Source organism: Penicillium argentinense (genome assembly GCF_028826775.1).
Source record: "Penicillium argentinense strain IBT 30761 chromosome Unknown utg000011l_segment0_segment0, whole genome shotgun sequence".
In the NCBI taxonomy this organism is placed as follows: domain Eukaryota; kingdom Fungi; phylum Ascomycota; class Eurotiomycetes; order Eurotiales; family Aspergillaceae; genus Penicillium; species Penicillium argentinense.
In genome coordinates, this window is record NW_026622670.1 from 1,161,441 (window position 1) to 1,187,921 (window position 26,481).

At 51.0% G+C, this 26,481-nt stretch overlaps 13 protein-coding genes across 13 annotated transcripts; 7 read left to right on the forward strand and 6 right to left on the reverse strand.

Moving 5' to 3' along the window:
• Positions 1–486: 486 nt before the first annotated feature.
• Positions 487–1,381, forward strand: N7532_011439 (glutathione S-transferase family protein; the record flags this gene model as incomplete). The annotated part of the gene is made up of 4 exons (XM_056623930.1): positions 487–565; positions 630–676; positions 731–768; positions 832–1,381. 4 exons carry the CDS (start codon positions 487–489, stop codon positions 1,379–1,381), a joined length of 714 nt encoding a protein of 237 aa, XP_056468918.1.
• A 304-nt stretch (positions 1,382–1,685) lies between these two features.
• N7532_011440 (coiled-coil domain-containing protein MAD1) lies at positions 1,686–4,034 on the reverse strand (the record flags this gene model as incomplete). Its single annotated transcript, XM_056623931.1, has 3 exons — positions 1,686–3,617; positions 3,678–3,829; positions 3,890–4,034. 3 exons carry the CDS (start codon positions 4,032–4,034, stop codon positions 1,686–1,688), a joined length of 2,229 nt encoding a protein of 742 aa, XP_056468919.1.
• A 333-nt stretch (positions 4,035–4,367) lies between these two features.
• N7532_011441 (uncharacterized protein) lies at positions 4,368–5,233 on the forward strand (the record flags this gene model as incomplete). The annotated part of the gene is made up of 2 exons (XM_056623932.1): positions 4,368–4,680; positions 4,854–5,233. The coding sequence occupies 2 exons, from the start codon at positions 4,368–4,370 to the stop codon at positions 5,231–5,233; spliced, it is 693 nt and encodes a 230-aa protein (XP_056468920.1).
• A 1,191-nt stretch (positions 5,234–6,424) lies between these two features.
• Positions 6,425–7,387, forward strand: N7532_011442 (uncharacterized protein; the record flags this gene model as incomplete). The annotated part of the gene is made up of 2 exons (XM_056623933.1): positions 6,425–6,622; positions 6,674–7,387. The coding sequence occupies 2 exons, from the start codon at positions 6,425–6,427 to the stop codon at positions 7,385–7,387; spliced, it is 912 nt and encodes a 303-aa protein (XP_056468921.1).
• Positions 7,388–7,645: 258 nt separating this feature from the next.
• N7532_011443 (uncharacterized protein) lies at positions 7,646–8,329 on the reverse strand (the record flags this gene model as incomplete). The annotated part of the gene is made up of 1 exon (XM_056623934.1): positions 7,646–8,329. The coding sequence occupies one exon, from the start codon at positions 8,327–8,329 to the stop codon at positions 7,646–7,648; it is 684 nt and encodes a 227-aa protein (XP_056468922.1).
• A 990-nt stretch (positions 8,330–9,319) lies between these two features.
• N7532_011444 (uncharacterized protein) lies at positions 9,320–9,805 on the reverse strand (the record flags this gene model as incomplete). Its single annotated transcript, XM_056623935.1, has 2 exons — positions 9,320–9,628; positions 9,692–9,805. The coding sequence occupies 2 exons, from the start codon at positions 9,803–9,805 to the stop codon at positions 9,320–9,322; spliced, it is 423 nt and encodes a 140-aa protein (XP_056468923.1).
• A 1,032-nt stretch (positions 9,806–10,837) lies between these two features.
• On the forward strand, positions 10,838–12,620 carry N7532_011445 (Ygr210 GTPase family protein; the record flags this gene model as incomplete). Its single annotated transcript, XM_056623936.1, has 10 exons — positions 10,838–10,873; positions 10,915–10,984; positions 11,050–11,059; positions 11,140–11,502; positions 11,561–11,592; positions 11,648–11,859; positions 11,919–12,124; positions 12,182–12,361; positions 12,418–12,538; positions 12,594–12,620. 10 exons carry the CDS (start codon positions 10,838–10,840, stop codon positions 12,618–12,620), a joined length of 1,257 nt encoding a protein of 418 aa, XP_056468924.1.
• A 198-nt stretch (positions 12,621–12,818) lies between these two features.
• Positions 12,819–13,231, reverse strand: N7532_011446 (uncharacterized protein; the record flags this gene model as incomplete). The annotated part of the gene is made up of 2 exons (XM_056623937.1): positions 12,819–12,827; positions 12,890–13,231. The coding sequence occupies 2 exons, from the start codon at positions 13,229–13,231 to the stop codon at positions 12,819–12,821; spliced, it is 351 nt and encodes a 116-aa protein (XP_056468925.1).
• Positions 13,232–13,826: 595 nt separating this feature from the next.
• Positions 13,827–15,531, forward strand: N7532_011447 (SET domain-containing protein; the record flags this gene model as incomplete). The annotated part of the gene is made up of 3 exons (XM_056623938.1): positions 13,827–14,692; positions 14,751–15,339; positions 15,448–15,531. The coding sequence occupies 3 exons, from the start codon at positions 13,827–13,829 to the stop codon at positions 15,529–15,531; spliced, it is 1,539 nt and encodes a 512-aa protein (XP_056468926.1).
• A 335-nt stretch (positions 15,532–15,866) lies between these two features.
• N7532_011448 (uncharacterized protein) lies at positions 15,867–16,766 on the reverse strand (the record flags this gene model as incomplete). The annotated part of the gene is made up of 1 exon (XM_056623939.1): positions 15,867–16,766. The coding sequence occupies one exon, from the start codon at positions 16,764–16,766 to the stop codon at positions 15,867–15,869; it is 900 nt and encodes a 299-aa protein (XP_056468927.1).
• Positions 16,767–17,567: 801 nt separating this feature from the next.
• facB (C6 transcription factor FacB/Cat8) lies at positions 17,568–20,445 on the forward strand (the record flags this gene model as incomplete). The annotated part of the gene is made up of 5 exons (XM_056623940.1): positions 17,568–18,054; positions 18,127–18,440; positions 18,494–18,775; positions 18,810–19,184; positions 19,243–20,445. The coding sequence occupies 5 exons, from the start codon at positions 17,568–17,570 to the stop codon at positions 20,443–20,445; spliced, it is 2,661 nt and encodes an 886-aa protein (XP_056468928.1).
• Positions 20,446–21,452: 1,007 nt separating this feature from the next.
• On the forward strand, positions 21,453–23,291 carry N7532_011450 (sugar porter family MFS transporter; the record flags this gene model as incomplete). Its single annotated transcript, XM_056623941.1, has 3 exons — positions 21,453–21,776; positions 21,840–22,096; positions 22,160–23,291. The coding sequence occupies 3 exons, from the start codon at positions 21,453–21,455 to the stop codon at positions 23,289–23,291; spliced, it is 1,713 nt and encodes a 570-aa protein (XP_056468929.1).
• A 154-nt stretch (positions 23,292–23,445) lies between these two features.
• On the reverse strand, positions 23,446–25,688 carry N7532_011451 (putative phenol 2-monooxygenase; the record flags this gene model as incomplete). Its single annotated transcript, XM_056623942.1, has 5 exons — positions 23,446–24,653; positions 24,713–24,747; positions 24,833–25,326; positions 25,373–25,586; positions 25,642–25,688. 5 exons carry the CDS (start codon positions 25,686–25,688, stop codon positions 23,446–23,448), a joined length of 1,998 nt encoding a protein of 665 aa, XP_056468930.1.
• Positions 25,689–26,481: the final 793 nt, after the last annotated feature.

Consider the following 26,481-nt stretch of genomic DNA (forward strand, 5'->3'; position numbering starts at 1 on the left):
GACTATTACCTCGGGCATTTCCTAAATTATGGCTAGTGTAAGTGTTCTTTGCGCATCCGCCAAGGGATGCACGCTGCAGTCTACGATTAAATACCAACATATCCATGAAGTAACGCAGAATATATGATTGTACTTTGGATACAGGTTATCAACACGCCTGGTTAGTAATCTATTATTGTCCTGAAATTTATTTACCTGCAATCGGCCCAATATAGTGTGTAGTAGCAAAGTGATCAGTCCCCGTTCAACTCCAAAATGACGTTCAGTTCGGTGTCTGTTCGGGATTTGATATCGCCGACATCAAAAGTGGGACGGCGATGCTTCGGCGACATTTGGGGGAATATTACTCACCAGGGATGATCGGCCGAATTTCGCCCCGCCTTGATAATCCGCGCCCCTCAGTTGCCCTGCATCTTTAATTGATTGGAATTATTCTATCAAAAAATCAATTGTATATTCACGACTTGCGAAAAACGTGCTTGCACTATGTCCGCCAGCCAGTACGTGCTCTACGATCTCCCGAGCAGGCCGCCATGCTCGACATGGACGCCCAACCCTTGGAAAAGTGAGTCACGGCGATGAAGATGCTCAGGGGACCTGGCCACTTAATAGCTGACATCGTATTCTAGCCCGTCTGCTCTTTAACTTCAAAGGGATTGATTACCGAACTGAATGGGTAGGTTGACAAGGGAATTATGATGACGGCTACTGATGGATTTCCTATTCTCAGCTTGAATATCCGGACATCAAGCCCGAATTGGAGAAGCAGTATGTTCTCTGAAGTTTTCTAGATATCGGAGGAAATTGACTAAACCAATTTTCATCGTTTAGTCTCCCGCCCAATATGTCAGGCTTCGCTTATACAATCCCAGCCGTCATCTGCCCCGACGGGAAGTACTTGATGGACTCGGGCAAGATCGCAGAATACATTGAAACTGAGCATCCGCAACCATCGCTGCACATGGATTCAGATTACCTCCAGCAAGTCCAAAACCTGTGGGGTCGGTACATGGGTGCCATCAAGCCAATCTTTCTGAACCAGGTCCCAAAACGTATTCTCAACGACGCGAGTCTCGACTATTGGTACAAGACTCGGCATGAGTTCTGCGGAATGCCTGTGGAGGAGCTGGAGAAAACTCAGGGTGGAGAGAAGGCGTGGAACCAGGCGGAGCCGGTTCTTCGTGAGGTGACCGCTCTGTTGAAGCAGAATGAGGGACCTTACTTATTGGGAAGCACTGTGAGCTATGCTGATTTGGTTTGGGCCAGTGTCTTACTTTTCAGTGAGCGAATTGGACCGGATTTCTTTGAGGAAGCATTGAAAAGAACTGGTGACCGGAAGGCTCATCTGGATTTGCTGGATGCTGTTCGGCGCTGGTCGTAAGGCATCGAGTTGTTGATGTCTTGGGTTGACTACTACAAGCAGTCTCAATGTACAGACCTTTGAAGAGAACCATTCAAGTATATTTTGCTTCTCGAAATAAAAAGATCTAACATGCGCTTCGTTACTGATATTGTAAGCATGGACGCACGAGTGGGTTCATGTGAGAAAAACATGGCACAAAATATTCAAGCGCCGGGGAATCATGCACAGAAGGAGATAATTTAATAAAAGAAAGGGTGATGCAAGGGCACACATTCACGGTCACTCGTAGAAAGAGTATCGAGGAAAGAGACCATCAACCCTATTACATCCTAGCCGCTCTGGTTGTCTTATCGTAGAAGTCTAAAGTCATAGCGGCCAGGAAGCAGGGGATGTCCTTCCTTTCTTCGACCCAGAACTTGATCAAGTGCTTTATCTCCATGGCGAAGAGACTGTTAGGTCCGCCGGATATCTTCATGGTGCCATTTTCACCATCAAAGACAATAGAATTCTCTTCGCCGTTGCCCATACTGCCGGCACCGCGGGAATTAGAGGGATCATCGCCATCACCATGGCGGTATGCGGAGGAAAGATGGAACATGGAAGTAACTCGTACACGACCGTTCGGAAGGAAGTCGAGCTTGAAACCAAGCAAAGAGGCCACGGCTTCACGGAATTCGGAGGACTTGGCTGTCCATATTTCTTTGAGACGGCGCATACGCTTCTCCTTGTCGGCAATGACACGGTCCATGTCTTGCATCTCAAGTTTGAGGCTTTCAAGTGTGCTGACAGGAATCGATTTCACTCCAGCGTTTTCGCCGCGAAGCTGAGCGAGAAGCGCCTGGTTCTCTGAGCGGAGGCTTGTCAACGTGGACATTTTGATCTTCTCAGTCTCGGCAGTGGGATTATCTCGCAGCTCAAGGATGCGTGTACGAGATTTGGATTTGAGAGACTTGATCTGAGATTTCGCTGCCTCCAGCTCCTTGCGCGAGAGGGTCATGGCCTGCTCGGATTTAGAGAGTGAATCCTGCAGTTTGCGGTTCTTCCGGGTGAGGACTGCAAGTCGCTCGCTCTCGCCATCATTCTCGGTTGAAGACAGGGGGCGCTTGGTACCGCGAGCCTGATTCTCATCCTGAGGCGGTGGTTCCTCTCTCTTGGAGAGTTCCTCGTGTGCTTTTTGAAGTTCACCGCGATACTCGTCCACAATTTTCTGAAGCTGCGCGATCTGCTCGGCTTTTTGTTCGTCGAAGCTTTTCTCTTCGTTCATGGTCAATTCCTCTTCGTCGAAAGTCTTGAGCTGGGCACGGAGATATTCCACTTCCTTAATTGCCAGAACACGTTGTCGCTCCAATCGCGAGCGAACTCGGACTTCAGCTGCTGTGGGTGTTCCAGCGGAACCAGCTGTAGTGGCTGCAGTGCGCAGCTTTTCGATTTCTTGACGGAGGGTTGACTTCTCGTTCTCAAGGGCTTTGATCGCTTCATCTTTCTCCAAAGACTGCGCGTCGATGCTGCCAAGTCGATCAACCAGAGTTGCCGTTTCAATCCGCTCCTGGACGAGTGCCTTCACTACCGCCTCCGGGGAATCGAGATCGGTAGACCCATCACTATCTTGAAGCAGACTATTCCAGGACTGTCGTTCATCTTCGAGGACCTGCTTCTGAATTTGCAAGGTGCCCAGTTCAGCCTCCAGGTTCCTCATCGCCATCAATTGATTCTCGAGCGATCTCTTTTGCTCTTGAACCACCTCGACATTCTTCTGGACTTTTCGCAAATATTGGAGTTCGGCCCCCTGTTCTCGATTTGTCGACTCCAATTCACGAATGTGGCTGACCTGGTCAGAAAGTTCCCGCTTTAGAACAGCTAATTCCTCGACATCGGTTCCCTCTGACTTAAGGCGAATGTTTTCGGATTCAAGCTCCGCCACTTCGGATTCGCGTTGGTTCAGTTTATCTTGGGTGCTTTGTTGGGAATTGCGAGCCGCTTGAAGATCGGCTTGAAGCTCCTCGATGGTCTTCTGAAGCGATGCCCGAACGGTTTCCAGCTCATTTATCTGATATTTAAATTGCCGCTCGTGGTCAGATAACTGCGCTTGCGAATCATCGAGCTCCTCCTGCAAGTTTTGCTTTTCGTCTTGTAGAGTTCTGATTTTGCGCTCGAGGCTCGTTTTCTCTGTAAGGGCCAACTCTTGCGCTTCTTTCAATTCCTTTGCCAGGGTATCGCTCTTATGGATAGCACGATTGCTTGCGGTTTCGGCTGCCTGCAGAATAGTCGATAATTAGCGAGTTATTATGGCGGATCCTTCACGACGAACGCATACCTGCGCTTTCCTGAAGTCTGCATCTGCTTTGACTTGAATCTCCCGGGTCTCTTTCTCATGCTGCAGGAGTTGCAGCTCTTGCTCCTGTTTGATATTCTCTAGTTCGTATTTGAGAGTGCTCACTTGCACCCGCAATTCATCTTTCTCCGCATCTGCATGCTATCAGCTCACTGTCGCATCGTACCGTCATTTGCCCAAGGGCGCTTCCTTACCATGTAATGGTTGTTGTGGTTGGGGATGGGGATGGACGGGGTTAACGGAGCGTCTGAACGATCTCCTCGCACTCGCCGGGGTCGAAGGCGAGGCAAATCCAGCAACCAGCTGGGATGCTGGTCGCGTCGTCTGGCTGGAGTCCATGCGTGTTTCGTGTAAGTTGCCGAGTGCGGTGTGCGCGAATGGTGTCACGAATTTATGCTCACTCGCGAGCCGATTGATTCGAGCCCGTCGAGTAGCAGCAGCTCACTTGTGTGTCAGAAGTCGCGGAACTGGTTCGTGGAGACAGCTTCGTGCCTTTGATCAACGGCGCAACCCGCAGGCCATGTTTGGGTCTTAGTCATCAGCCCAGAGCTACCGGATAGGGACTAGTGTCAAAATTTTAAAGAAATTATTTCGAAGGCACTTTTCACTCTGCACACCACCGCAAACTCACTCCAACCCCTCTCGCCCCCTGTTTTTCTTGAAACCGAAATCATGGGCAAGGACAAGGTCGAAAAGGAGAAGAAGCGCGCCGAGAAGAAGGAGAAGCGATCGGAGAAGGACGGCGTCTCCAAGCCCAAGAAGGAAAAGAAGGACAAGAAGGATAAGACCGCTCTCGCCGATGCGGTAGAGAAGGAGATCACTTCCCAGGTCCTCGATGGCCTGGATCAGGCCGCCGCCGCCGGTGCAGCCGATGTTGAGGACGATGCCATGGCCATCGACCGCCCTGTCGGTGCTGTTGTGCCTTTCGCCAACCCTCTGGTTGAGGATAAGCAGGCCAAGAAGGTACTGAAGAGCGTCAAGAAGGGTACGTTCACCAATCTCCCCCGCAATCCCTGCAATTCTGCTCGTTTCGCGCCGAACGGCGTTGGTGCAATTGCCTCAATGACTGTGTGGCACATTGCGATGCTCGTAGTGTCTTGCCGCACAGTGCCCCGGATACCATCCCATAGACTTACTGACGTACCTCCTACCTTATAGCTGCTGTCAACAAATCCCTCAAGCGCGGTGTTAAGGAGGTCGTCAAGGCCCTCCGCAAGTCTAAAATCCCGGCCCCCAACGAAGCCGTCGAGATCCCCACCGGTGTTGTTATCCTTGCTGCCGACATCTCTCCCATGGACGTTATCTCCCACATCCCCGTTCTGTGCGAGGACCACGGCATCCCCTATGTTTTCGTAACCTCCCGCGCTGAGCTCGGTGCCTCCGCCGCTACCAAGCGCCCGACTAGTGTCGTGATGGTGACCCCCCAGGTCGCTGGCAAGAGCAAGAAGATTGATGAGAGCGCCGGTGAAGATTTCAGCAAGGTCTTCGAAGAGTTGGTCAAGCTTGCGAAGAAGGAGGGCGAGAAGGTGACTGTTTAGACCACAGTCTTTTGATCCACCTTTTCCGCTTTCCCACGTTTTTGATTGCTAGTGGGTTCACTTTCATGTACAGGTATTCGTTCTTGTCTGATAGGACTGTGCATTGTCTTTGGGGGTCCGGCCTTTGGGTTTCTATTTTATTTTCTTTACCATCTTTGCTCTACTGCAGTTCGGCGTTCTATCAACGGTGTATGAAAAAGGCAGGAAGAACTCCCAATGAGAAATCACCCCATGCATCCATTTCCAGATTTCTAAGTACATGACATTGTTTCCGAGCGGGCCTCCATGCGATCTTGATGTCAATGTGGATGACATTCCATGTGCGCCATCTGCGGCCTGCCCGTGCTTCGATCTTCGAGTGTTTTGATCGGCCTCCACATTAGCGCTTGCCGCAGTTATGTCGATCGCGATGCGACGAAGCAGGCCTTGTAGTAGTACAGGTTGACATTGCGTAGGCGTAGAGCTACTCTCGCCGCCTTGGTTGCGCGAGGTCACGGTTACACGGCCAGCAAGTCGCAATTGAGCTTGCCTCATCTTCAGGGATTGAGCAAAGAGTAAACCCACCCTTCACAGTATCAGTACTACCGACCATCTCTGACAAAAGCGATCGGGAATCAACAGTCGCGAACGGTTCAAATCGCGGAATCCGCACTGATAATCATTAGTGTCGGGCCTAGGCGATCGGCCTTGCGTTGGACCCGAACTATCAGGCCAGTGGCGCTATCATTCCAGGCTGATCAATCTGATCAATCCCTTCAGTTCTTAAACAGTCCAACAAGGGGGACAACTACATACCGCGACACAGTTGAGATTAAATAGAGCCAATGAGAAATCAATATGGACGGCCAATCTGACTTGCCAGGTACACGGATCTGCTGCGCTGCCCCTCCTTGATTCAGGATCCCATTTCCCACCCCTAGGCGTGAACCTTTGGTAGGTCGTACGCGGTATCTTTCTGGTTCAGAGCTGCGGCCCTTGCGGGGAGTGCCCCTGCTGCCCTGCCTCAAATAGCCATATAAGGGAACGTCCTCGTCGCCCGAAGATGCGAGCTGTCTCTTTTCTTTTTTGCTTTCTTTCATGTTCTGAGCCTACTCATTCATGCAACGATCATCCTAATCCGCATAATTGATATATCGCCGCATTAACGCATACAGCCTACCCTATCATCGCTTCGATCGCATTACGAGAAAAATGGTCCGCCCACTATGCTGGACCGTGGCTGCGTTTCTTTTGGCACTTGTACATCCCGTCCTATCCTATCCCGTCCGAATATCGCAATGGACCAAAATTCGCGAAGTTGCAGATCCCAAAGATCGAGGTGTATGGAAGACCTTTACGAAAGAAAGAGGCTACTCGACTCTGTGGTCAGCACAGGCCGAATTGAAACAGGTCAGACTGCTCTCCGTTGACGACTTGTTCTTGAAAGCTTACTCTGCATAGCATTCTATGAAACCTACATTTAGCAATGGCAAATCGTCACTAGAAAAAGAACTTCCAGGCCGTCTCTATATCCGGGAAGATTTTGAAGACAGTTCAAAGGTAGCGGTCCTTATTCCAGTTTCACCTGCGTCCGTTCAGCCGCACCAAGACTACAAGGAGGAAGAGAAAACCAACTATGAACCCGTTGAGGCCGCCAAGCTGGGAAATAAGAAATATGGCGAAATACTACGACACCCGAAGACACAATTCAGCGCAATTCACAGACACGAAACCGCATACTACTCTGACTCCTCATTGAGACTCTCCACCGGTCAATATATCTCGTTCTTCTCCTACCGGGTCTCATTTCCTTTCTTGAAATTTGCACCGGTATCTTTCTCTTCGTTTCCATTGCCGGGGGTCTTCACGACGGTGATAGTCCTTTTGGGTATGGTCTGGATTGCGATTTTGACGATTGGGCTGGTGGAGTTCGGCAATTATTTGTGGAATGAGAGAGAGTCGACACGGGAGCCTGTGCAATCGCAAGATGAAAATAGCCGGGAGGAACATGACTCTCACTCTCGCGAGCCTAGAGAAATGTCAAAGATGCCTCTAGAGCTACTCGTCATTCCAGGGCCCTCTGATCAAGAAGATGACCATGGCGAAGACGCTTCTCTACTGTCGAGCTGCTCGGACTCGGGGTCAGAGGCAGAGGATGATTATCGCATCCACTGAAAACAGCCTTGGAACACGGAGCCAGAGTAAGACCGGGATACTTGTGAATACATGGGCTACGGCCGAATGAGGAGGATTCTAGAAGTCATGGTGCTTTTGAAATTTGTATAAATCTATTGTACATCATAATAACCATGCACCATGATCCATAGTTACTTCAGCCCTAAACCAGAGCTAGGAAGATCGTAAAACCGCTTGCTCGCTCCAAAAAAAAAAAAATTAAGAAAGCATTGAAAGGGTAAAAACAGGAGCCCTTGTTTAAGCGCGCTGCTCATCCAGAGCCTCGAAGGGGTGCTGGCTGCCAACGTCAGACTGGGTGGGACGGCCAGCGTTGTAGGCGCTCTTAGCGTTGTTCTGCTGGAACTTGTTTAGTCCAGCACGGCCAGGGTCATCACTGGTGCCAATGTCGGAGTTGAAGCTGGCATTCTTTCCGGCAGAGTGGAAGTCACCCTCTGTGATGTTGCGGCCGTCGGGCTTGCTGTGCTGGTAACCATCGGTCACGTCGGCAACGTAGGAGGGCGCCTGGCCAGCATTGTACTGGCTGCTGCTACTGGCGCGAGAGTTGTCGGTCATGCCCATCTGCTGCTTAGCAGCGGTCGGGCCACCGGCGTAGCCGCTAACGTGAGTGCCAGGGAAGTCACCCTGGCCGCCGAGGGCCTCAGGGTATTTCTCTTGACGCTGGCGGTCCTCACGAAGACCACCAACAGGAGCAGGAGGGAGCTCAGTGGTGCCTGAAGGGGTGTTCTTCATGTTAACGTGAGAGGAAGGCTGGGCGCCACGGTTCTCAGAGAAAGCACCGCCCTGTCGGACGGACTGAGCAGCGAGAGAATCGTTGGGGACAGGGCCTGATGGCTCCTCAATGGGCTGCTGAGAGGCAAGAGGGTCGTTGGTGACCTTGGTGCTGCGGGGGCCGTGAGGAAGAGGAGTTCCCTGGAGATCCATTGTGATGGTGTATATGTGTAGAAAAGATTGCGAAGATAAGGTTTGACGGTGAGATATGTGAATGAAAGGTAGCAGGATTTTTAAATTGATGTAGAATGAATATTGGATACAAAGGCAGAGCTATATACCTTGTGCGAGACCTGCAAAGTATGAACACATAGTAGGCGACGGGCTCGTAACAAGAGAGATCGTGATTTCACGATAGATGATGTCAGACTTACGATGTTCTCCAGGTTATCAAAGGCCAGCATCCAAGACGGTCTGCATCTCGGCCAACTGTAGGAGTAGTCACGTCAGCAGTCTTGCGAGCGAGACGTTCCCGGTGGCGGACTGGAGACATCGAGACAAGGGACGGTGGAGCAGGTGCGTCTCTGGTGGCTTTAACCACAGCAAATGAGCAAAGAATTCACGATCAGAGAGGGCCTCGTCCCCACATGTCTATTTCATCGTGGAGACTTGGGTTTTGTGAGAGTCCAGCCGCAAAACTGGGCAGATGGCGAGGCATGGCACATGTTCAAGTTGGTAGTTGACGTCAAATCGACATAACCCCATGCAAACACTGCAAACAGGAACATCACCCAAATAGGCAATTCAAGCCTTACTGGCATGGCAGCGTTGGAGATCAATTTGTGTGTTTTCAAGTTTAAGAGACAACTTTTAGAAATTCAATGATTTATTGATTGCTTTATCAGGTGTTTCGTTTCGAAGTCACTACGTTGGATAGGAGACGCAATAATAAGACGCTTCCACAAACGGTAAAAGGATGATATCACCAACATCCAATTGAAGCATTCAAGGACTGATTGGCTACCAAAATTATGGTCTCGCTGCTACGTATGGCTGTAATTTACGTTCTAAAAGTCAAAAATTGAAACTTTACGGAAAAAATGCTAGGAATTATTCATTCGCTCATGACTCCGTAAAATGACTATCATACACAAAATGGATATCGTAGTCCATTACAACGACTTTTTAACGGGTACAACGGCTTTAACGGGTAGTGGCATCGGAAGGAAGTCTGTTCAGACCCTCGACACCCTGGCGACCGAGATTCTTGCCGGGGCCGGTGTTTTGGTGTAGCTCAGCACCATCCACGCGGACGCTGCTGCTAGCAGTGGTGTTTCCAGCCAAACTTTCGTCACCAGAGGTCGGGCCCTGGAAGCGGCCGGAGCCGACGTTGACAGTACGCTGGTCGGCGGAGTTCCAGTCACTCGCAACTGGGGGGTCCTCGGGTAGGGGCAGGTTGGCCTTGGTCTTTTCAATCTGCTCGGGTTTGTTGGTGTTCTGATCGATGATGGACTGAATCGGTGGGAAGATGTTAGCACAAATTTAATGGCTCGGATGCGAGATTCACTTGCTCACCTTCATCTGGGAAACATCGGAATCGGCAGGAACTCGTCCACCGTGCTGCTGGGCGAGACGGGCCTCTTCCTTGCGTAGGTCCTGGCGGGTGGTGTGGTAGGTCTGCTCAGACATGTTGAAGAGATTGGTCGAAGGATTGTTGGGAAGGTTGTGATTAAAGGACAGTTGCTTCGGAGTGGGAATATACTTAAACAACCAAGTGGCAAGTAGTCATGTCCAGACTCTTATAGCTTCTGAGAGCATTTCTAGAACAAAGTACGGCGGCTGTGACGTTTGCTAGGATGACGACATATGATCAGGCCAGGGATCCTGGCCAGCTTCCCCACGAACCCGGTTCGATATGGACATCGCAAGCGACGAGTACAGAATGTGGGCTACAAGCGTCATAGCACAGGCGTGCTATCGGTGGCAAAACAATCTACCTGGGGACGCAGTGTCACATGTCCCTGGCAATCTCTGGGTCTTGTCAGAACTTGACTGGCGAATCAGAAATTTCTATAGAAGAGTAAATTTATCACCAGTCTGCCCTGGGCATGTTTCGCATGCATGCTGTGTTTTTGAGCATCTTCGACTGTATCTTGTTGGCGTAGTTCGACTAGCGCCCCGGCGTTCTTCACGGTTGACTTACCAGCCAATATTTCGACCGACCCGCTCGGTCTAAATATTGCCTGACTCGGCGAACCAATGTACCCTCTCGTCCAGCAATTCTCACGACTATGGTATCTCTTACTCGGCAGTAGTAAAAGTAGACTGGTAGAGAGCCTGTCGATATTTTTCTCCTTCAATTGCCAGGAAAGGCTAGAACTGGATCGCTACCAAAATAGACTCACCGATCGGGTTACTGATAAGACGAAACTGGGTTCAGGTCAAATGATGGGACCTATACCCCTTCATGCACTTACAATTCAATTCAATCATATTGGATTCAACTTCATCTAGACTTTTTTACAAAAATCGCGTTGCATAACTGCAGCGCCAATGCAGATCCATCATGGTGTCTGTACTACAGGCCACCGCCTGCCCTTCTGAAACGGCAGAAAATGTTTCTTATCGCATCTCCGAGACCAAGTCGCTGCCTTGTGCAGACCGACAAAAGCTGGCTGTTCTTCGCTGATTCGCTATTTTCGGTGGTCGGGAACTTATAAGATGCCCCGTGATCCTTTGATTGGGCTAGTGGGCAAGGTCCGTCAACTTCATCCCCAAACCGCGACCCCGCTAACCAGGGAGGGGCACAGCCATCCAGTGGAAAGTCCACGACATTGAACAGCTTGACGGATGCCACTTCCAAAGTCGGTGAGTGGATTTCGTTGAAATTTTGCGCAATGGATCACATGGCTAATCTGAATCACTCTGGACAGGCAACTTCCCGTACGTTCTGATCCTCTGGCGTCGGAGATGAACACCCACCTAATCGAACGAGCCTTGCGCTAACGGCTGACGCCCGCCAGCTTCACGACCATTGACCCCCAGCGCGCTATTGGATATCTTCAAATCGAATGTGCTTGCGCCAGACACGGTGTCTCCGACAGATGCCAGCCCAACTATGGTGGATGTCATGAGGGACGACGCTCCGTTCCCATTGAATTGCTAGATGTTGCCGGTCTTGTGCCTGGAGCGCACCAGGGTCGCGGACTGGGAAACAAATTCTTGGATGACCTGCGACATGCTGATGCTCTGATTCACGTGGTTGATGTAAGTGGTACCACTGATGCGGAGGGCAAGGCGACTCGCGGATACGACCCCTCCGTGGACATTGAGTGGCTTTATGGAGAGATTGTCCGCTGGGTTCTCGGAAATTTGATGGAAAAATGGTCAGTCCAGAAGAATGGCAGGAAACTCAGGATACAACATGCTGACTAACGCATTTAGGGGATCTATCAAGCGGAGACATACCGCAACGAGTCAGTATATTGCTTCTGGGAGCTTGGTCTCGAAATATACTTACGTTAAAACCAGAGGCGAACCCTGTCGACACATTACAAGGTCAATTCTCAGGATACGGAAGTACTCACTCCGTTGTCGCACGTTGTTTAGATAAGCTTGCTCTGAAGGAACCTCTCGAGGAGTGGTCTAACGAGACTGTCGAGCTTGTGGTGAAGACCTTCATCAACGAAAAATTCCCCACAGTATACGCTTTGAACAAGATTGACCACCCCGATGCTGATAAGGTGTGTTTCTTCCTTGATGAGATGAATGACGCACAGATTTGCTGACTCAAACGATATAGAATGTCAGCAAGATCGCCAAGATGCAAGATCCCCAGAGCATTGTACTCTGCTCAGCCATATCAGAAGTCTTCCTCCGACGACTAGCCAAACAGGGCTATGTCAAGTACATTGAGGGTAGCGAATTTGTGGACACGCGGGAAGATCTGATTGAAATGGGCGAGCCAGATGGCGGAGGCCTAAAGGAGATGGATGAAAAGCTGAAGACGTAAGTTTTCAGTACTCAAGAATGTGTGATAGCTCATACTAACCACACTTAAAACAGCCGCGTGGAAAACTTGAAGGACATGGTGCTCTACCGATTCGGTTCGACCGGTGTAACACAATGTCTGTCTCGAGCTGCTGAGCTTTTGGGCCTTGTGCCAGTTTTCCCAGTAAGAAACCTCCAGACATTCAACTCTGGAGCCGGGACAGCCGCGTTCCGCGATTGTGTCTTGGTCAAGAAGTAAGTGACGTGACGCGGTGCTTAATAATTATGGGGACCTTACTGACACCAAGCAGAAACAGCACAGTGGGCGATGTTGCTCGAAAGGTCATGGGAGACGTGCCTATCTCCTATATTGAAGGCATTGGTGGTACCCGAGTTTCCGAGGATGATATTGTTGCAGTCGGGAAACACGATGTAAGTGCTCAAGTGCTTCCCGTTACGCGTGCGATGCTAACGTCTTTTTTGACAGATCTTATCATTCAAGGTTGGTCGGTAAAACATGCCATATACCCTATATGTACAGTTTTAGAACGCAAAAGATTATCAACGGGCATGCCACCTGGCCAATGCGACATTGGTTCCACGGATTAGAGTGCCAAGTAGACCAAAATGCCACGAGCGACACAACCCGAGAATATCAAAATTCATCAGACGGCTCGCATAATCAGTTTCCTTTCTTGATGGAGGATACTTGTCAGTACGGCTATAGATAGGAATTGACCAGCTCTATGTTGGATAGGATAGGCCAGGAGAGGAAGAACTCACTTGAGCTCGCTCATCATTCATCCCAATGATGGGCTCTGGCGCTGCCGGATGCTCCTTTTTAGCCTTTTTTGCGTGCTTGCTACCGCCTCTTTCTGTTGTTGCCCCAGACTTGGTGTCATCCGCAATCCATTCGTTGGCCTCTCTCTCCTTCATCCCCTTGGATGCCGCTTCCGCCGCTAGGTCGTCCTTGTCGCCTATCTTCCCCCGGTTTGCACGGTTGACCGAATGATCTCGAGGCTCGTCCTTCTTTCCGCTCGAATGGATGTACTTTCGAATGCTAGTGTATGGTGAAATGAATGTTGAGTGTGTTGTAGATCTTGTACCAGCTTGCAGCGCATGCATGATACGGAGACCAGACGCTGCACATACACTTCTAATCCTCAACATCACGGATGATACGCTCTGCTGTGATACAAGTGTATGGGAGGGATTTTAGCAAGTTGAAAATTTCAAATCTTCGAATTGAAGACTTTTAAATCATTTACAGGTGATCGGCTTTCGTGACCTAATGAAATACCAACTTTGGGTTATGACGTCTTAATGCGGCAATCATCCCAGACAACCTTGGGACCAGTAATCCATCGACTCTGAGATGTTAGTGATGCTGAGTAATTGACAGCAGCTTCTCTACATATCTCAACTACGATTGCATGGATTGTGGCCAAATGCTGCCGAACTATATGGCCTTGTAGCGGTTGAGGGTTGCATTGGAAGTTCATACCCAATCGGGACTAGCGCTGTACCTACGCCGCGAACGTGGGCACCGCAAGCTTGAACTACCATCTCAACGTTTTGAAATCGAGCATTACCGATAAACAGCTGCCTCTGCTAAGGGTTGTCACAGAATTCCACAAATATCGCGGATCATACGATAGCCCCGCGCGTTCATATAACAGCCACAGCCACAGTCCGGCAGGCCCGGTCGCTCTCCAACGCCATGAGACGGGAATATCTTCCGTTGCAGTCCTTACCAGCCTGGGCCAAGCTTAATGGAATCGTCACAAATGGAGTCGCTTTCCAGAATCTCAGCTCTTCGGAGAACGATACAGACAAGGGAAATGCGATTGTAGCGATCGAAAACAAGACCAGCGATGAAAGCGATTCCCTTCCTCAGGTTCTGCTTCAAATCCCACCAGAGCTGGTTCTTTCTCTGGAAACTGTGCACGCCCAGTCCAAGTCTGACCAATGTCTTCGGGAGGTGCTTGAAGCCGTTGGCGACTTCGGTAGAGTATGTTCCTTCTCCAGTCTCACGGCATTTAGCAAGACAGTCGCTGACGATAGCCAGACCGCACGGGGTGCCATTATGATATTTCTTCTGATTCAAATCACACATTCTAGCCCTGGAGTGAAACGCATGATCGGGGTTTCTAACGCTTGGACTGACTACGTCAAATTCTTTCCGCCCAGTTTCCCGCTGCCGACGTCCTACAGTGGCGAGGAACAGCAACTGCTGAGAGGAACCTCACTTGCAGCTGCTGTGGAGGCCAAAACGTCCTCGCTCGAGCGCGAATTCTCTCGCCTTCGAGAATCCACTGAAAATATCGAATGGTGCCAAGATTGCTGGTGGGGAGAGGGCCTAGACAAGCTCACCGAAGATGATTGGAAGTATGTCGATGCGGCATATCGATCCCGCATGGTGGATTTGCCTGGGAGAGGACATGCAATGGTGCCCTGTATTGATATGGCGAACCATGTCTCGGAACCGGATGTGAAAGCATTGTACGAGGCAAATTCAGAACACAATGCAGTCTTGCAGCTCCGCTGGGGAAAGTCTCTCCAACCCGGTGATGAGGTGACGATATCGTGAGTCGTTCCAAATAGCTGATCGAGTTGGGCAACATCTGACAACTTCCTTTCCCAGGTACGGCGATGAGAAGCCAGCATCGGAGATGGTTTTTTCATATGGTTTCCTTGAGAGCAATAGAGCCGAGGCCAAGCAGGTGCTTTTGGACATGACGATGCCAATGGACGACCCCTTGGGAGACGTCAAGACTATGTTCTGTCGCGAAGCACCCGGAATTCGTCTGTCTACTGCCTCTGACATCAACTCGTCATCAAAAATCACCTGGGAGAGCCCTCTTATCTGGATGGCGTGTGTGAACGAAGAAGATGGTCTTCATATCCGGGTTGCGCAGACCACCGATGGAGCAATGGAGTTGGAAGCCATTTGGAAGGGCACGAAGCTAGAGTCACCCCATCATCTTCGAGAGCTTCTCGTATCTGATCCTTCTTGGGACATTTTCCAACTTCGAGCAGTCGTTCTGTTGCTGGAAAGGATTGAAACACAACTTGCTCTACTGCAAGAGACGGAAGATGTGTTGGCAAACCTGCAAGAGAACGAGGCGATATTCCAAGCCCTCTTCCGACCTGATATCTTCAACCTGGTTGCTCGACTCCGAAGGCTCGAAGCAGAGCTGCTTGAAAAGTCGGTTGCAGACCTCATGGAACAGGTAAGTCTACATTTTGTTTGTCCCTTGTTACTCCGATGGCCTCATCTTGTCCCCACTTGTCCTTGAACCACTCTGGTACATCCTGTACATACTAACAAATGCGACCAGAAAACCCAGCTCATGGAGTCGGACGCTGTGACAGCCTACCTCGCACAGCAATCGCAAGCAGATGAGGTGGATGATTTTTCATGACATAGCTATGAATACAGAGAGAACGATACAAATAGGAATTAATCACGAGAACGGTCCCGGGATCTTCCCCAGAAAAGCTACATACCCACATCAATAGCGTTTCATCTAGCCTCCCACTATTTAGCATGCGGAGAAGCCGCGCCCACGAAGATGGTGGAAGTGACAAGACAAGGTATAAAAGCGTATGCCAATCAGGGGTGATCGACATTTGCTGTGACGTGAGCCATGAATTCATCGGGCTGGGCCATCTTCATACTTCCGGTAGGGGGATTCTGAGGCGATCTGCACGGCATGGGAGGTTTCACCTTCAGGTTCCTCTGCGGAGTCTCCAGTGATTACCAGTTTGTGCCAATGCCTCGCGCGGGGCAACCAAGGAAGCACCGCTCTCCATCAGCCATCCAGATCGCTGCAAGCAGGGCATTGATCTTGTTCGAGAGCATCTTCCTCGATGTATCTATAGTGTCCACTTGTACCAGGGTAACAACATGAGTTAACTCGGATGCGCATGACGGCAGTGATATTGGACGGACTAGGCAACATCTGAACGCCAGCGGACCCTGCAGCAGCGCCGTGGGGGAGGTACCCCAGCTCCTTACCTTGCCATCGAGACCAGTTACAGCGGACGCCGATGTGGATTGGCGTGGGGCGCATATCATCCATGGTTCAGCATGCTCGCGATTCTCTCGGACAAAACTCGCAGGGGAGATCCTTCGAAATTCCGTGTTCCCCCAGATCGGATTGCCCATTCGGAAGTCTTTCGGAGCCACAAAATCTAGGCGGTCCTGAGACCTAGCCGTCCCGGCCTTCCCGATGGCTCTGATGAGTTCTAATCCGCTGGCCACAATTGGCTTGCGATTTCCCCAGGGCCCATCTGGACGAGGACGGGGGTTACCAGGCTGGCGGTCGAAAACCCCCGGGATCCCCCGCAGTTGATCCCCCGTACGTCGAACGGGTCCCTTGCCACCCCGACACCGCCTCGCTGGAACTACTGACAGAGTCGGGCAGGACTGGAAACCTTGGGGGAAGCCGACTCTGCAGATTGCGCCGAGAACCGGAGACAAGGAATGAGACGGCTGCAGGCGTGTGACAATCCCCGGATCAACCCTCCCCTTTTTTGAGTCGAGGCTACCCCAAACTACCATCATACTATTGATCTTACATGCTGCACCGAGACGACTTTGAACCATGGAGCCACGCTGATCGTCATCTTTGTTTTCTGTGCTCCTTGACGACATGTAGCCGTACCAGAGCCTGAGCTGCTCAGGCAAATCAAGAATAATTCAAAAGAGAAACCTCGGCCGGGGAGGAATGCGGGTGCGGCAGCGATGCCGCACCTCCGCAGTGCGGATTCGAGGTCCCGATGACTTCGTTATGACTCGCCTGTTCGACGGCTGTAACAGAGTTTAAAGGGGCGGGCGGTTTCATTCGCTCTGGCATTCGTATCACAGGCCGGTACACCTTATTAGGACGCCATACTAGCTGCCTGTATTCGCTGTATTCGTGGTAAGTTGACACGGGACCACGTAGACGTCACAACCCGCGACCAAGGCGCGCGGCAGTGTGGAGTCTGGGGCACTCGGGGAGGATCCCAGACTCTGATCGGGGATTTCTCAGACTCTGATCCAGAGTCTGGAGAAGTGCAGTCCAGGAAAATAACGGAGACGATGGCGATTGAACCGCGATGAGCCAGCGATGCTGGCGAATGGGACCCATCCGAAAAGTGCACCGAAAGGGAAATGCTACGTGCTGAACGATTCTTACTCCACATTCACCCGCGCATCACTGGATTGGCCCACCGGCCTGACTCAGCCTGCGATCCCCCTCCTAAATTCGCCTTACTCCTTTCAAAAACCCCCATCCCTCCTGTCCCCATATTCGAATCTCGCGAATCTCGACCAGTCTGTTGCTACCCCAGTGGGAAGTCTCGATTTTTTCCGCACCCCAGACGACCCCAGACGACCCCAGACGAACACCCGTTTCGAACACACTTCAACCTTCTACCGCGGCGGCCGATGTGCCCGCCTGCCTAACGCGAAATGCCTGGTATCTTGCCCATGAAAGTGATCAAGGTCGGTGGCACCGGGTCCCAAAGCCGGATCGCCCAGGCCTGTGACCGATGTCGAAGCAAGAAGATCCGCTGCGACGGCGTCCGCCCCTGTTGCTCCCAATGCGCCAACGTCGGTTTCGAATGTCGAACAAGTGATAAGCTCAGCCGGAGGGCCTTCCCTCGTGGCTACACCGAGTCCTTGGAGGAACGGGTGCGAGCCCTGGAAGGCGAAGTCAAGGATCTGAAGAATCTGTTGGATGAGAAGGACGAGAAGATCGACGTGCTCTCCCGCATACATTCCTTTTCACCCCCGTCGCAGAGAGCCGCCTCGATTCGGTCTCCCTCGGCCTCTGCGCCGAGTAATAAGTCGCCTAGTTCTGAAGCGGCAGAGGGAGTGGTGCATGTTGCGCGATCTAAATTAAAACCGTCCCCTGAGAACCCTTATACCGCTCTTTCAAGCACCCAGGGTTTTGCTGGTATGTGATACTACCTACCATCTTACCTATTTCTGGGGTAGAAGATAAAATCAGAAGACTTACACAGAATAGATGTATTCACCGATAAGCTGGCCAGCCAGGAGAAGGTGACCAAGAAGATCCCCACGACAGCCTTGACCAAACTGTCAACTCCCGTCTCCCGGGGCTCTTCCCAGCAAGTCGTCAAGACACCCCCGCGCTTGGTGTCGGACCAACTCATCAACATATTCTTCCAGGAGTGGGCTTCCTTGTATCCCGTCGTCCATCGCCCGACCATTCTGAAAGCATACGAGCAATTTTTGAACGGCTCGGATTCTTTAAAACAAGATGTGCACGCCATAATTCAGTTGAATCTGATCTTCGGGATCGCGGCACTCTCTGCGAGCGTGAGTTTCTGACCGTACCTGGCACACCAGAGGTTATACTAATTAAAATACAGTCGAGAACCAATCAAGACCCCACTTTCTTCGAAGAGAACTGGACCGGCGCTCTTGATTCTCTTATGGGAGAAAGCTCGATCGGCGGCCTGCAATGCTTCGTTCTGGCTCAAATGTACTGCATGACCAAGGGGGATTACCGTAGTCTCCTTCGCTACCGAGCCTTGGCTGTGGACATCTGCCATCAGCTGGCACTATATGAGAGCCAGGGAAAATGTGACCACCAACATACTCGAGGCAGAATCTCGCAAGAAGGTGTTCTGGTGCCAATATACTTTGGATCGGTATGTTAACCTCTTCTCTCCGTTCTTAGTTCAGTCTTCTGACAAATGCAGACTCTGTTCGGCTCTCACTGGACTGCCTGTCCTATTGCGCGAGAGTGATATTCAGACTGAGTATCCTGTTGATGTGGACGACGAGAATGTGACGGAAAACGGCTTTCTGCCAACTCTTCCCGGCGAGTCTACTCGTATCTCAAGTGCCCTTGCGCTTTTCAGTGCATCGAGGATTCTCAACAAGACCTTGGAGGATATCTTTCCCTTGCGATCTGGTTACGATATGTACGTTTCCAAGATGCGTGTAGTGTCGGCGCAACTGGACGACTGGCTCCTTACGTTGCCGGCCCACCTTCGTCTAGAGTTCTCTCAGGATAAACCCAGCACGAATGTCACCAGCAGCAGATCTCCGCTTTTGGTAAGTGCCAGGAAAAAGCCCTTCAGCTTTTGATACATGATGCTAACATGGCCCAAAGTCTCTTGTATACTACTTCATTCGGTCATTGATTCACCGCCCGGCTGTCTGCTACGCGGAAGAGAACTTGCGCTCTCCGTCTATTTTGGCCATGTCCGATTCCTCTAAGCACATCATCCAGATCCTCCAGCTGCTCGATGAGCGACGACTTTGTCTTTCTATCAGCATCAACCGGAAGGAACTGGTCTTCCTTTCTGGACTGGGTCTTCTTTGGCAAACTCTGGGCCTGAAGCGAGACAGCAAGCTGGTCAAGGAGAGCCAGAAGCTGCTCGCGAATGTCGTGGAGCAGCTCGAATTAGAGTCATCTGCGGCTGCTTCAGAGTTTAATTCCCTTGCTAGCACTTTGGTTTTCCTTGATACTGCCAAGCAGGCGCCCTCGGGCAAACAACCTCAGGAAATGGTTGCCCCTGCCCATAAGCCGTCGAAGTTCCCAAAGAAGCATTTGCAGTCTCTCAAGTCTCGCCTCTCACCCAACGCTACCCGCGAACAGTCGGAGAAACAAGCAGCTGTTTCTCGACGCAACACCATATCGGGCGCGACCCCTCCGCTTGGGGTCCAGTCTCTTCGATCTCCGAGCTGGTCAAGCCTCCCTCCCTCTCATCAAGACCAGTACAATGCGTCCCATTTCCCTGCTGATCATGGACGTGCCTCGCTGGATCTTGGGTCGGATCCTCGACTGATCTCTTCAACCATGGGTTATGACTACCCACGCGTAATGCCTTCCTCTACGCCATCCGATACTACCAATGGGGCCATCACCATGGCCGACTGGGAATACGTGCTAAGCGATATGGACCGAGGATACTCGAACATCTTCACCGGCATCTATGGTGGCAAAGAGTGCGGCGAAGACTCTGGCCCATTCGCCTCGATTACGGCCGAGTATGCGCAAAAACAAGAGGATGGAACATTGTCGATTCCCCCTCCTGCTACCGACTTGCAAGACCTGTCCCCCGAGGCATGGTCAGCAAGCAGTGGTGATTTGGCTTCGACGCAGGAACATGCCGCACAGAGCGTCATGAGCTACTCCGGCGAAAGCATGGGCAGCGCCGAGGAAACCCACTTTAATTCCTTCGCTGATACTTCGGTGCGCCCGGATGATATCGGCTTGATGGATCCCTTCCAGGCACTCCCCATGCCGGCCGAGGACGGGATCGACGAATTTGCCCTAGTTAATGGCTGGGATCGGCGGCTGGCCGTCTGATCGCTATACGTACGTTTATTATTTGGATGTCATTCGTTAATGGAGGATTGGATGATTGATATTTTGCGATATGATGATACCTAGGCGTTTTTTTTATTGTTCTATTGGATTCGGTGCTTGATATCTACTTTCTTTTGGATATATTACAATTTTATATTTACAATGCACATTTTCATACGACCTTATACACTTTTCCATCTTTTCCACAGCCACCAACTGGTCTGGCACAGCCCTAGTGGTTGATCCTCGCCTCGGGGCAGCCGACTCAGTCGACACTGATGCAGTTCCAGCACATCCATGGAACCTTTTCCAGAACGGGTCGCATCAGAGATAGGAACCACCGGACGAGCGCCCCGAAACCAACTCTCCACCCCCCGACCCCCCGACCCAAACCCCTCCTCCGAAGCAAGACCCGATCTTGATGGCTGACAAAACGACCTGTACAAACAGTTCCTATCCTCACCCGAAAATGACATGAAAATCGCCACTGGAGTTCCTCATCACGAGGCACCCACGCTTCCGCGCCACCCCTACTCGTGGTCCCAAGGTCTAGTCCCTTCAAATTCGTGGGTGTCATGCGTGCAACCATGGATGGAATGCACAATATAGGCAGACCTCTCTCAGACCTGCCAAATGCGATTCCCCACTTCCCCAGATTATCGCGCGTTGAACGGAGCGCTCTCCCGGGCTGTGGCGTCGGCTCGCATAGCGAGTAATCAACGAGTCATCACCTTCCCGATCTGTCGAATGGGCCGATACACTATCCAAGAAGAGACCAAGTTCCAAGCAAAACTATGACGTTCAAGTCTGTGCAGCCGCTTGCATGTCTTTTCGTGGTACTGGCTCCTGGTCCTCTGTTGGTCGGCAGGTTGAGGTATTAAAGTGCATCTTTCTGCATCTTTCGAAAGTCGGTAATTTGATACCACTTGTGTCTTCTAAAGAATAGCAACTAGGGGATAAAGCAACCTAACAGGTTTCCCTGAGGGCCTGTCTCGTCTACCGCCATCATGTTCAAGAACATGTTCCAGAAACGACCGCAGGATCTATATGCCGACAGCGAACTCCAGAGAGCATCCGTGGGTGAATCTGTCTCCACGGCTGATCGCGAGAAAGGACCTAGTGATGTTGTCGATACACCTATTCCTCTGCTCACCTGGCGCTCCACTGTCATGGGTCTTTTTGTATCCATGGGTGGCTTCCTGTTCGGTTACGATACTGGTCAGATTTCTGGATTCCTGGAGATGAAAAACTTTCTGGAACGTTATGGTCAGCTTGGGGCCGATGGAACTTATCATTTTAGCAATGCGCGCTCGGGCCTTATTGTGGGACTGGTGAGTTAATTTGACTTTCGCATTTGATTAGGTGTAGATCAATACTGACAATACTTCTCATAGTTGTCTGTCGGCACCCTTATTGGAGCTTTAATCGCCGCACCTATTGCTGATCGTATCGGACGAAAGTGGTCCATCAGTGGATGGTGTGTGATCCTTTGTGTTGGTATCACTATCCAAATCTCATCTCCCTCCGGAAAATGGTACCAAGTCGCCATGGGCCGTTGGGTTGCAGGTCTTGGTGTGGGGGCATTGTCCTTGCTTGTTCCAATGTATCAAGCAGAGTCTGGACCCAGGCACATTCGAGGCTCTTTGATCAGGTACGTTTGAAAGCTTGAAATAACAGAAAGGGATGGTTTCAGTCTTATACTGACACTTCCCAGTACATATCAGTTGTTTATCACACTCGGAATTTTCGTCGCAAACTGCATTAACTTTGGAACCGAGGCCAATACCGATACCAGTTCATGGAGAATTCCGATGGGAGTGACCTACATTTGGGCTCTAATTCTCGGCCTCGGTATGGCTCTCTTCCCCGAAAGTCCTCGATATGACTACCGCCACGGAAAAGTTGAAAAATCTATAAACACGCTGGCAAAGATATATGGCATCCCAAAAAACCACCGTGCACTCAAGATCGAATTCGAAGAGATCAAACAGAAATACGATGAAGAAGTCCGCAATGGCCAAGTCACCTGGGTGCAGCTTTTCAAAGCCAAGACCATGTCCTACCGCGTCGCTGTGGGTGTCACCCTCCAGGCTCTGCAGCAACTGACGGGCGCCAACTACTTCTTCTACTATGGGACGGTTGTCTTCAAGGGCGCTGGTATTCAAAACAGCTACGTCACCCAAATGATTTTGGGAGGCGTCAACTTCGGAACAACATTCCTTGGCCTGTACCTGATCGAACACTACGGTCGACGCCGATCCCTCATCGCAGGTGCCCTGTGGATGTTCGTCTGTTTCATGATTTTCGCTTCTGTGGGCCACTTCTCCCTCAACCAGGATAATCCCGAGCAAACGAAGTCCGCCGGTGTAGCCATGGTTGTCTTCGCCTGTCTCTTCATCCTCGGCTTCGCAAGTACCTGGGGTCCAATGGTGTGGACGATCATCGCAGAGCTGTATCCCTCGCAGTACCGTGCACGCGCCATGTCTCTCGCAACCGCCTCAAACTGGCTGTGGAACTTCCTTCTAGCTTTCTTCACACCGTTTATTGTGAGTGCGATTGACTTCCGTTTTGGATATGTCTTTGCTGGGTGCCTTTTCCTCGCTGCGGGTCTGGTCTACTTCGCTGTTATTGAGGGACAAGGCCGCACTTTGGAGGAGATAGATACCATGTACCTCATGAAGGTCAAGCCGTGGCAAAGCTCCAAGTTCCAGTTCCCGGCTGATCCGAATGTTATTCGGGGCTCGTTTGACAAGGGCGAAGGTGCCGGCTCTTCGGCTCACGTTGAGCCGACGGGTGGTATTCGTGAAGAAGTGCCCACGATCCCGGATACTCAGCCACAGGCTTAATCTAGTCCGAGGAGCCAGTGCGTGAATGCGAGCGCTGTTGGTGTATTTTAATTCCTTTTTTAGTGTTGTCTTTATGCAGAAGTTTTTCGATTGGAGGTCAGGATTAGGGGTTCAATATTCGATTCTATTTCTACCGTCGCTCTCGTTTCCGTCATTATAACTCAGGTGTTGGCACCTTGATCAGTACACCGTCCAAGTAGGCAGTCATATCGTCCACCTCTTCCAATTCTCCAGACCACCCGATATACTGATCTGGTCGAAGAACCAACATTGCGCCACGTAATCTATCCACACCCCATTTCTCATAACCCTTGCCCTGGCAGTAAGGATCCCAGGTCGCAGACGCATCACACCAGATATTCTCATATCCCCAGCCCATGACAGGGTCGAATGGACGTAGAATCTCGGGAAAATCAAAGAATTCCACCTCCTCCCAGGGAGCACTGTGGATAGTCACAATCTCGATCAGACTCTCACGCCCAGGGATAGACATGTAGCGACATAAAGGAGAGACTTTGGTCTTATCCTCGCCTTCTAGAATCCTCGCAAGAGCCGCAACCCGCTCCTGCTGCGCCTCAACCCGCACATCGCCCGCGAGGATAATAATTCGGAAGGGCCCATCACTTTCAAACAGTCGTGTCGTCCATTTCGAATTTCCTTCTGCCTGGTTACGCAACTTCATCGGAGGGATTCGCTCGCCGGGGATCAGATTGCGTGCTGCCGCCGGTCCTTCTTCCTCCGAAACCTTCCAGACGAGCGAGCTGTTCGGGTAATACGCCTTCAACCCGTCCGCAAAATCCATGAAACTCTCCACCACATCGACCATTCGATCCGCCTTGTCCGCCTTCGTGGTCCCATTCGTACTCGTCTCCGTGAATTCGCCTGACCAGAGCCGATCGAACTCCAGCAGCATTTCCGCGAGCGGGTGTCGCTCAGCCGTGTACGTGTTCAGAATTGCAGGATTGGCAGCGCCAACTGCCACCATCGCGACTTTCCACCCGATATTGAATCCATCCTGCATACTCATGTTCATCCCCAGTCCTACCTTGGGCGAATGCGTGTGGACCGCGTCACCAGCCAGGAAAATCCGAGTACCCTTGTTGAAAGTCGGCGCAACGCGCTGTCCGACTTGATATGCCGTCCACCAATCACAAACCTGGAAGTCGAAGGTGAAAGGGCTCATGATGGCTTGGACGCGGGCTTTTATCATCTCTAGGGTGATCGTTGAGCGGTCGAAGCGGCCGTTTGTCGAGGCGTCTACGATTTGAACGGGGACATAGAGGCGGACCATTCTTCTTTCGCGGGGGATGACGAGGATCGTTCCTGACGAGTGAGTGATCGTTCCCAGACGACGGATGTCCGCTGGTTTGCTCGGTGGATTAGCTTGTCTTCGGATGAGACGATGCGATTAGATGCCTTACGGAAGTTTGTGAGTGGAACGACATCAATTACGCCCCTGTTGTGGACGATTAGTTCTCTTCTGGGCTGCACCGATGTATTTCTCACGGCAAGCGAAAGTGCCAAGCGGTGTCTGAGCTCACCATATATGTTCTGTCATTGACCCCTCCAAAGGGATATTCACCTGCTTCCTCGTCCAACTGTGAGCCCCATCGCAGCCGATGATATATTTTGCCTTTACAATCTCTGTCTTGGCTTGTCGGGCTCGGCTCTTCTGTATTAACTCCTCCCAGTCATCTGGAAGCAGACTTCCCCGGCCCATTCCATTGGTGAAGGCCGTGGGAGGACCAGATCCATTTGTGGTGAGATGGGCAGGATTCGCCTCTTCGTCACTGAGAGTTCGCAGCTTAACCGTGATCGGATACGCATCCGGATTATCCTCAAGGGTTTCGTCGTATTCAAAAGACTCGGCGATGACACCTCTTTCTACCTCGAGATCTGAATATTTGTGGATCGTATCAATCACAAACCGCTCGATGCGCCCTTGATTTAGAAGCATGTTGTAATGGTTTGACTCGTTAATTTTGGGGCTACAATGGGGCCCTTGTCGAGTCAGTTTGCCATTTTCATCAGGAACCTTTCATCTGGTCAGCTTGGATCTGAATGTACGAGAAAAAACGGACCCAAAAATTTGCTTCGACAGCTACATGTCCCTCGTGAATGACACGATGCTGGAAGCCCATGCTATCAAACAGCTCCAGGGTTCTCGGGCGCAGTCCATCAGCCTGGCCCGTAAAGACCTTTGTTCCCTTCTTGTCGATAATCCGGGCTCGTACACCGCAGACAGCCATCCAGTAGGCGGCCATCAAGCCGGAAGGCCCCGCGCCGATGATGAGGCTGATTTCAGAAGGTTAGCCTAATAGGACATATGTAATTCTCAAAGCTAACTTACACATCGGTCTGCGACTCAACGGCCTCAGTCTCCTGGGTCATGGTCATCTCGGGATAGCAGTTTACTGATCCAGAGAAGATTATTGGGGATCTTGGTCGTCAGGGGTGCTATGTGCATCTTTATAATCCTTTTGTCCGCAAGGCTACAGTGGCAGTGTGACCAGCTGACCGCTGTCGTACATAGTTAAATAGTACCCTAGGGTGCACTAGTGAGGTATATGCGGTCACAGCTGCATTAAAATCGAACTCTGCATGCTGACTCAAGTCACTTTTGACCCCGTAATGACCCCGTAATATCGAGACCTGTGAATTACCATATCTGGTCTACTTTGCCTTTCTGGGTGAACGCCCCTATAGAGGGTATTGTTATAATGACCAGAGCTCACTTTCCTTCTTTCGCCCATGTTGGTGCCCTGATTTTCGATTGATGGCAAGGCCAGCACCCTGATTCCATATCCATATCACTTTTTCAAAACTCGACGGTGCAAGATTAGGAGAATGTTCAGATGACTGTTCAGAAGATTGCGTGAGCGACTGTTCTAATTCTAGTGACTGTTAGTAGGGTGGTCAGGATGAGGTACGAGTCTCTATAACCCATGCATCCACCCCTACTGAATTGGAAAGTGACCTTTGGCCGCTATAACCTTACATCGAGCACCCATACGCCGTCAAATCACCTCCCGGCTAAATAGTTGCAGTGATCAAAACAACCACCAGCCAAAAAAAAAGAAGACCCTACTACTCTTCCTAGGTCGGTTTATAAGTCGTGGTTGCCTCAAATCACCTCTCCCTTCCTCACTTTCCTCTCACTTATTACCCTCCCTTCTCGCCAACATAGACT